Source organism: Durio zibethinus, chromosome 19 (genome assembly GCF_047325235.1).
Source record: "Durio zibethinus cultivar Kanyao isolate XHJ-2024 chromosome 19, ASM4732523v1, whole genome shotgun sequence".
NCBI lineage: Eukaryota > Viridiplantae > Streptophyta > Magnoliopsida > Malvales > Malvaceae > Durio > Durio zibethinus.
In genome coordinates this window covers 21,609,574-21,619,890 of record NC_143180.1, presented here as the reverse complement: position 1 = coordinate 21,619,890, position 10,317 = coordinate 21,609,574, and the positions used below count along the sequence as shown (strand labels likewise).

The 10,317-nt window shown below is 30.1% G+C and overlaps 1 protein-coding gene and 1 pseudogene across 1 annotated transcript; one reads left to right on the top strand and one right to left on the bottom strand.

Moving 5' to 3' along the window:
• Window positions 1-986: 986 nt before the first annotated feature.
• LOC149513536 (DNA-directed RNA polymerase V subunit 7 pseudogene) lies at window positions 987-2,161 on the bottom strand (annotated as a pseudogene).
• A 3,311-nt stretch (window positions 2,162-5,472) lies between these two features.
• LOC149513535 (uncharacterized) lies at window positions 5,473-9,948 on the top strand. The gene is made up of 2 exons (XM_089748202.1): window positions 5,473-8,882; window positions 9,387-9,948. Exon 1 carries the CDS (start codon window positions 5,513-5,515, stop codon window positions 8,744-8,746), a length of 3,234 nt encoding a protein of 1,077 aa, XP_089604328.1. The 5' UTR covers window positions 5,473-5,512; the 3' UTR covers window positions 8,747-8,882; window positions 9,387-9,948.
• The last annotated feature ends 369 nt before the right edge of the window (window positions 9,949-10,317 follow it).

The following is a 10,317-nucleotide window of genomic DNA, read 5'->3' as shown; positions in this document are numbered from 1 at the left end:
ATTTCATCTTTTTAACCTTTCATCATTCACTACCTTTTAAATCATTCAAAATTTAACTGTAATTATATTGAGTACACTTGAAATAGATTTGAGTGATGATTTTATTTTTACTAAATTGCTAAAAATGTTGTACTTTTCTCAAATTTCTTAGATAAACTTTTATCTATTTTTTATCCAATTGGAAGCATAAAACAATATTCTTATTTAATTAATTCTTATTTTACATGAAAACCACTAAAATTCATTATTTTTACGACGTCAACAATAATAATTGTCTTTGTTAAATAAATTTTGCATTGCAAAAATAAAAATTTAAGTTGAGTTGTCGTTTACATAGTATGTAACAAATGGCTCATAGGCCACATTAGCATCTAAAGAGAGCTTTTTTATTTTCAAATATATGCTATGTAGATGTTGGCATCATAAAAGGAAATACAGCATTTATGTTGATTTGACAAAAAATAATATTATTTTTTGCAATTTTCATCTAAGAAAAAGAGCTTAATGAAACAAAATTATACTTAGATTTAATTAGACAAAAATAAATTTTTTAAGGACTTAATTGGATATAATAGAAGGATGGAGGCTTATATGAAAAATTCATGTGATTGACCAGTCATTGATGACATTGAATTTCAAACCTGCTAATTAATCTTCTGTTCAAATTTTGAAAAAAATTAAAATTTGGTGATATAATAAGATAGTCTTTTACTCATGAAGAAAAGGAGAAGACTTGAGGTTTTAAGTTCCAAGAAACAATGTACCGTTCGTTTGGAGGAGTTCTTGGTTTTAGCAATTACTTCCATTAATTCTTCTATATGACAAATGTAGAAATGTGAAACCAATTTGCTTTTGATTCTAAATAAATAAATATATTTACCTTCACTACTTTATATTCACAGCTTACATATATAGCTGTGTGTGCAAGCCAAAGGTAATTTTGTGCAACAAAGCTTTTTCGATCAATCTAATAATGGTATCATCTTTTCTATGTCCCAACTTTTCTTCTCATCCTTGCATTGCTTCAATCTAAACTAGTCTTTGCCTTGGTAATTGGTATCCTTTCAAACTACTTTAGCTACTGCTCCATCCATTGAAACAAAAACCCTTCTGAAATGGAAAGCTAGACTTGACTAGGGGTGAGCAATTGTTCAGTTGGTCGATTCAATTCAGTTTTAAAAAACTTAGAAAACCCAAAATCAACTTAACCGAGCCAAGTTATACAAAGCTAACATCATAAGTAAGCTCTAGAATTCAACATCTTTGTCCAATCGAATTTACAACAACTAGAATAGTTCAACATCCAACACTCTTACTGTCAACTACTTCCTAAGAAAACAGTAACAAGTACATCCGAATCATACAAAGATGAAACGAAAGTTATATTCAGGAAACTGGTCCTAAGCAGTCACCTTCCAAACTTACCAATGCCTGAAATTCCCTCTCTGCTTCCATCCACTTTGTTCCTATCACAATAAATCGGATGACAACATCCTACTCAATCTTCGATCATTCATGAAGATAGCATTCTCTCCAGGCACATAATGGTAGTTGGGCATTTATAGGTGAGACAGATAGATGTTCTGGATTGGTCTACACTTCAAGAAAACTCCATGTTTTAGTACCTTGTGTACAGCCCCTTCCAAAATCTCTCCTCTGAACATCTTGAAGGTGATTCCATGAAGACAGCAGGGAAAAGCACATCCTCTGTGTTCTGTCTAACAATGCCCTCCCCAATGCTCTCCAGAGTTGTTACAGCCATGAAATATCCAAGATCCTTGGTGGCCTTCTTGCAAGCAAATTCGTCCAAAAGGCGGACCACTATAGCTTTTGGAGCATCAAGCCTTTTGCATCCAAGCTGTCAACAGGGATTATGACATTCCATGGCAACTGCACCTTGAGAAAAATTTTGCTATGCTTTGGTTTAAAATTAGCAATTCAGACCTTTTTTTTTATAAAAAAAATTTTAAAACTTTGCATTTATAGCAATATATATATGTATATTAATTTCTACATATTGCTCGGAGACATTGACATTACAATACTTCTCTATTAACAAAATTTATCATAATTACTTAAATGAGTAAAAATAATGCTCTGCATATGAAAATGAAATAAATACTTTATTTAAGAAACAAAAATAATTATCTAATTGCCGCATATAGCAAATTCCTAAACCCTATTAGAGATATACTCCTAATTGGAGTTAAATTTGCAATGTAAATATGACGCAAGGGAGGTGACGGAAAAACAAATTATTAGGTTTTAATCTCCTATATATGTATATAATCAGATTTTTTTTTTTACATCAATATCCAAAACTTTCATCAAGTATGGATTTTAAAATTATAACTTTGTTTTAATTATTAAATAACTTGATTCCAAGATATTAAATAAAATATTATAAAAATCAAAACTCTAAATCTTATATGAAATAAATTCAATTCTAACATTTTCATTTCATGTTATATCTCAATTTAGCTTACAAACTAAAAAGTATATTTATCGAACAATAAATAAAAAATATATAGTTTTGATCTATTTTTCAATTTTTCTTATCAAACGCACATTTAAAAAAAACATATTTATATATTTATATATTTTTAATGTTTTTACTTTTCTCTTCTTAAATTTTTAATCCATTGATTAAATTAACATTGATTTTTTTATATTAGCAAATCTCTAATAAAGAGAGATTTTTCATTCAAAGTTAGAACAGATTTTTAATCCATTGAATAGTATTAGGATTAATTACCTAGAGCTTTGCTAGCTCAGTACTCAATAAATCTGTAATAGTAAGGTTGCACTTTGTTTCGGCGTTCTATTAGCAACAACTACTTATGTACTTTTCAGCCTTTGTTGAAACTGGTAATAATTTTACATGTCATAAAATTAATTACAAATCATATTATTGTTATAATTTATAAAATTCTAACCAATATTATTATAAAATTATATGTCATAGAGTTCATACCATATATTTTTGTATCTAATTGTTATTGTTGGTTTTAGTGATACCAAATAATACAGTAATTTATTTTATTACGAAAAAACTCTTTATTTAAAGTCAATTATTTTAAAATCAAATGCCTTCTAATTTTTTTTATTTGCTCTTTTATTTTATTTTATTTTAAAAGCTTAAATTAATTTATGCAACAAAAATTTATTAATTAATTAATTTAAATTTAAATTTAATATTTTTAATAAAAATTTTCACAAATTTTAATTATAAAATTTCATTTAAACTCTCGATGTCATTATTTAATGCGTTTAAGCATCTTTTTAATGCAATTACACTATTCTTTGCTGTTTGGACAGGGATTATGTTTTCGTCGGCTCAGTGGGACTTAAACTCATTGATGGCAATGGGGTGTGGCATATTTTTGACACATTTGACATTTTTGCTTTTTTTTTTTTAATTTTTTAATTAATAAATTTTGAAATAATTTTTTAGTTTAATATAATGAAAATTTTTATTATATAATAAACTTATAAATAAATAGAATTATTATTATTATGTTATGAAATAAAAGGTATTATTTTACAAATTTTATTATTGTAAAAAAATTAGTAATTAAATATTATATTATAAACTCAAATACAATTTAGTATTATATTATATTATTATTTTAACTAAAAATAGATAATTATAACATCAATAAAAAATTAAAGAAAAAATAATTTGATATATTACTATTTTTATTAGTTTTTAATTATTTATCAACAAAATTATCTTTCCTGGAACGGCTTATGAAGACTAAAGATATAATCCAGCAAGGTGCATGACCCGTAATCTTCATTGGTTATATCGTGCCAGACATGGCCCTATTTTTCATATAGAGATGGGTCAAGTATATTCTATTAATGTTTTTTCAAAATTTTAATAATTATTTTTAAGAAAATCATCAGTTATTATTAAAAATAATATGCGTGAGTTAAATAAAAGTAAAATGAAATAAAAAAGGACACATAATTTATGTGATTTGATAAAATATTTACATTCATAGAGAAGGATAATAAAATTCACTAAATAAAAATATTAAAATTACAATCTTAATATTTAAAAAAAAAACACACACACACACATATAAAAGATATTATAAACACAAAGTTATTGTTCTATTTTTTATTCTCATTTTTATGGCGATTCACTTATATAGTGTGTTTTATCATGTGCATTTATTTTATACTTTTCACCCTATAATAATTTATTTTGTTAATTGAATTTGTTTTAACTTGAAGTCTTAATCTAGTTTTATCATTTTATTTTTCTAATCACTAGTTAAATATAATTTACTTATTAATAATTTAAATATTTAATAAATATATTTATTTAATATAGTTTTTTTTTATAAATTACCAACAAAATATTAAAAATAGGTATAATTTCATTGCAATATAAAAATTAACATAAATACACTTAAAACCTATAAGCCCATTTAAAACAGTTATAGGTAAACATGGCATGATTGGACTTGTGTATTGTGTTATGTTAACCTACGTGCCATGTACTGGAAATGGCCTTTAACAGACTATATCATATCAATCTATAGATGAGAAATCTTTTAGTCCAACAAAATACACATATATGAATCATACTTAGCTCAATCTAACTACTTAATAATGAATTGTGCCAAACATAAACAATATCATATTGAAGCATATCGTGTAATGAACTGTCTAACTTGTTCAACACCTCTAAGTATATTATAATGTTGTCGACTCTTGCAAATCCTTCGGCCTATAATTTGTTTTACACAATAAACTTGTTAGAAATGGGAGGTCAAAAGAATTGGATAAGACTATATTGAATAAAAGATTGGTCTGAACCAAATTAAATGAATAAAACTTTATACATTTTAAAATTATTATCTTATATATTGACTTCACTGTTAATTTATAGTCTACACAACTGTCGCATCTTCATTTAATAATTTAATTATTCTTTAATGTAAATTGATGATAAAACTTTTAAATTTTACAAATAAATTAAATGATTTATATGTATATATTTGTATAACATATAATCAATTCATTAATTTTTATAGACATATTCTTAAAATATACATGTTGATTTTTTAATTTTTTTAAAAAAATAAAAAATTTTATATAAAATATTTAATTCATTAATTTCTTTACATAATTTTTTTGTATTTATGATCTAATGGTATGTAGTAATCTTATAAGCTCATTTAGAGAATTTAAAAATTTTATTGATGTATAGGATAGATTTTCATTTAAAATAATTATCATGATTTTTTTAACATTTGATTAAATAATAAGTGCACACTAAAGCTACAATCGTTCTTTAAATGTAAGAAATCAAATAGTCATCATCTAACAAAATTAATTTAAACGTAAAAAACCCGTCATATTGAAGTTGCAATTTTCCACTTGATATTGACGTTTCATGGTGACTGAAATGTTCTTGTATTTTGCATAAATACCTGATCATGCTAGCCAATATAATTTAGAACAATTAACAAAAGATCCTTTTTGAACTATCCAAATCATGTCATCTTTCTTAATACCATTAAAAGTCATGTTCTTCCTCATACTTGTCCTGCTTCACTCTTCCTCTGTTTTTGCTTCTTCATCCTCCATTGCTGCACTTACAAGAGGTAAAGAAGCGGAAGCTCTTCTAAAATGGAAAGCTAGCCTTGACAACAACACCCGAACTTTGCTCTCTTCTTTGTGGGTTGGAGACAGCCATTGCAGTTGGGTTGGAATTTCCTGCGACAAGGCTGAAAGCATCACCAATCTAAGCCTTCCAGATTATGGGTTGAAAGGTACACTTCATAGTCTTAACTTTCTTTTCTTCCCTAGCCTGATGAGGCTTAACCTTTGTAACAACTCACTGTATGGGCCCATTCCCTCACACATTGGGAACCTTTCCAAGCTCACCTTCCTTGACTTGTCATACAATAACTTTTCGGGGAATATTCCATACGAAATTTGCTTATTGAAAGGTCTTGAGTTGATTTCCTTAGCAAGTAATGAGATCAGTGGTTCCATTCCATCAGAGATAGGGAGGCTGAGTTCAGTTTCCGAGATTTATTTCTTTGATAACTATCTACGTGGTTCTATCCCTGCTTCCATAGGAAACTTGACCTACTTATCTGTTCTCCACCTCTATCAAAATATGTTTTGTGGATCGATACCTCAAGAAATAGGGATGCTTAAATCTCTCACTGACTTTGAGTTGAGTCATAATAATTTCTCTGGTTCAATCCCTGCTTTCATAAAAAACTTGACCAGTTTATCCATTCTTTACCTTCATCATAATATGTTTTCTGGGTCAATACCTCAAGAGATAGGGATGCTTAAATCTCTCACTAACCTTCAGTTGAGTCATAATAATTTCTCTGGTTCAATCCCTGCTTTCATAAAAAACTTGACCAGTTTATCCATTCTTTACCTTCATCATAATATGTTTTCTGGGTCAATACCTCAAGAGATAGGGATGCTTAAATCTCTCACTAACCTTCAGTTGAGTCATAATAATTTCTCTGGTTCAATCCCTGCTTTCATAAAAAACTTGACCAGTTTATCCATTCTTTACCTTCATCATAATATGTTTTCTGGGTCAATACCTCAAGAGATAGGGATGCTTAAATCTCTCACTAACCTTCAGTTGAGTCATAATAATTTCTCTGGTTCAATCCCTGCTTTCATAAAAAACTTGACCAGTTTATCCATTCTTTACCTTCATCATAATATGTTTTCTGGGTCGATACCTAAAGAGATAGGGATGCTTAAATCTCTCACTGACTTTGAGTTGGGTGAAAATAATTTCTCTGGTTCAATCCCTGCTTCAATAGGAAACTTGACTAGCTTATCCATTCTCTACCTCGATCAAAATATGTTTTCTGGGTTGATACCTAAAGAGATAGGGATGCTTAAATCTCTCACTGACTTTAAGTTGGATGAAAATAATTTCTCTGGTTCAATCCCTGCTTCAACAGGAAACTTGACTAGCTTATCCACTCTCTACCTCAATCAAAATATGTTTTCTGGGTCGATACCTCAAGAGATAGGGATGCTTAAATCTCTCACTTACTTTGAGTTGAGTCAAAATAATTTCTCTGGTTCAATCCCTGCTTCCATAGGAAACATGTCGAAGCTTATGAGGATACATGTTAGCTATAATCATTTATCAGGGCCAATTCCTTCGACGCTCGGCAATCTTACTCATTTGCAATCATTACAATTAGCAGATAACCATCTCAGTGGTCCATTACCCAAAAATTTATGCAAGGGTGGACAACTCGCAAGGCTTACGGCTTTCAACAACAATTTGATGGGTTATATCCCACCAACTTTGAAAACTTGCAAAAGTTTATACAGAGTTAGGCTTGAAGGAAACAACTTTACAGGAAATATATCAGAAGCTTTCGCTGTGTATCCGAATTTGAATTACATTTCATTAAGCCACAACAGATTTTATGGTGAACTCTCTCCAAAATGGGGGCAATGTCATAATCTAACAAGCCTACAAATCTCCAATAACAACATTTCTGGAAAGATCCCACTAGAGTTGCAACACGCAACTCAGTTACGGGAGCTCGATCTCTCTTCAAATCAGCTTGTTGGTGAGATTCCCAAGGAATTAGGAGCATTGACAATGATGTTCCGTCTTCTGCTAAGTGGTAACCAACTTTCAAGCAAAATTCCACCAGAGATTGAAGTTCTTTCAAATCTACAACATCTTAACTTGGCATCAAATAATTTGAGTGGACCGATTCCTAATCAACTTGGAGACTGCTCAAAGTTATTGGACCTGAATTTGAGCAAGAATAAACTTGGAGAAAGCATTCCATTTTCAATAAGCTATATAAATGGTCTTCAAAATCTAGATTTAAGTCAGAACTTACTTATTGGGGAGATACCACAACAGCTTGCAAAATTACATTCCTTGGAAATATTGGACCTTTCTCACAATATGCTTAATGGTTCCATCCCAAATTCTTTTAATGATTTGAAAAGCTTGACAGTTGTGAATATATCTTACAATCAATTAGAAGGCCCTATTCCTAACATTAAGGCATTTCATGAGGCTTCATTTGATGCCTTAAGAAACAATAAAGGCCTATGTGGTAATGCCACTGGACTAATGCCTTGTGCTGTCGCTGCTGCTAGCAACGGTCATAGAAAAAGCACCAAAGTCATCATTTTCATTGTGATTCCATTCTTTGGTCTTCTTTTTCTCTTTATCACGCTTGGAAGTATCCTTATTCTTTGCCAAAAGAACCGAACCAGAAAATCTGAGTCAACAGAGGCACAACTTGGAGAAGTTTTCACATTGTGGGGATATAATGGAAGAATAATCTACGAGAACATTATTGAAGCCACTGAAGATTTCAGCTCCAGCAATTGCATTGGTTCAGGAGGCTATGGAACTGTTTATAAAGCTGCGCTACCCATTGGTGAGGTGGTTGCTGTGAAGAAACTTCACCAATCTGAAGATAGCATGACTTCGAACAAATTGAAAGCCTTCGAAAGCGAGATTCATGCTTTATCAGAAATAAGGCATCGTAACATTGTGAAGCTGTATGGCTTTTGTTCACATCCAAATAACTCATTTTTGGTTTATGAGTTTGTAGAAAGGGGAAGTTTGAGAATGGTGTTAAGCAACAAGGACGAGGCAATGGAGTTGGATTGGGAGAAGAGGCTAAATGTTGTAAAAGGAGTGGCCAATGCCTTGTCTTATATGCATCATGACCATTCGCCACCTATAATTCATTGAGACATTTCCAGCAACAATGTTCTTCTGGATTTGGACTATGGGGCTCATGTTTCAGATTTTGGCACAGCCAGGCTTTTAAAGCCCGACTCTTCCAATTGGACCTCACTTGTTGGTACTTTCGGGTACATTGCTCCAGGTATTTATTAATATCTCATTTTTTAAGATGCTTTAAACATGTCATCATTCAATTAATTAAAAGTGTTAGTTTTGTGTGCAAATTGATGCATTAAAACAAAGTACAATAGTATTAAGATTATAACTTTTCAGATTTAAGTATCAAAGAATTTTACTCTAATTCAAGTATCAAATGCGTAATTAATCTTCGAAGTTTAACACTTAATATTGTAACTTTTCAAATTTAAGTTTCAAAGAATTTTACTCTAATTCAAGTATCAAATGTGTAATAATCTTTGAAGTTTAACACTTAATTTTTCAATATTTAATATATCAAACTGATGAACTAAATATAAAATCTTTTTTAAACCTCTAAATTTCAATTTTCATATAATCTTCTAAACATTCGTAATTTCTTTTCAACATTATTTTATAATCTTCTCAATATTCTTACATAATAGTGTATTTGATTAGATATATATATTGCTTAATAGAGCACACTGATTAGAAATATTTCTTTAAGCAGAGTTAGCTTATACAATGAAAGTAGACGAAAGATGTGATGTTTACAGTTTTGGGGTGCTAACAATGGAAATACTTATGGGGAGGTATCCTGCTGATTTGATTTCATATTTGCCATTGTTGTCATCGGCGCCGGCATCAGCATCAATATCGATACCAAATGACAACCAACTGATTTTACTTAAAGATGTGATAGACCAACGACTCTCACCTCCGGTAAGGCAAGTTGCAAAGGATGTTATCTCTACTACAAAGCTAGCATTTGCATGCTTGAATGGTAATCCCCAACTTCGGCCAACCATGCGACGAGTTGCTCAAGCCCTTACCTGTCAATCGCTTCCATTGCCTACTCCTTTCTCAATCATAAAATTGGAAGAATTGTGGGATCATGAAGTCTGTAGTGGCTAATATTAGGGTGCTAAAAATTTGAATAATAATTCTAAGCACGTGTATTGGCTTTCAGTCTATTTCTTTTTCTCTTCTTTGTATTGAAATGTTTAAGCACTCTAGTAATAAAGCTTTTGTAGTGAATCGGCTGTGATATAGAACAACTGCGTTTAAGCCTATGATATAGAAGAGCTACGTTGAATCACTTAATTTGTATGTTCAAGATTTTCTATTTTTGAAAAGTAACTAATGGCAAGACTTAGAATTTCGACTTTTAGTATCAATTGTAATATTCTACTATAGTACCGATTTGCTACAATACTTTTGCTTTGGAATGCTACAGCAATTCCAATATCACTTTTTTATTTCTTTGAACAAACAAAGAATACAATTGGTGAGCACACCAAATTACAATAAACACAACTCCACGCAATGACTCTTTTATTTTATTATTTACTTGCCATTTATTCTTATACACACTTATACACATTATTTTTCACAATTTCATCTTTATAACCTTTCACCATTCACTACCTGTTAAATCATTC

What these genes read in the sequence shown, in the direction of transcription:
- LOC149513535 (XM_089748202.1), top strand. Translation starts at nt 5,513, where the DNA reads ATGTCATCTTTCTTAATACCATTAAAAGTCATGTTCTTCCTCATACTT.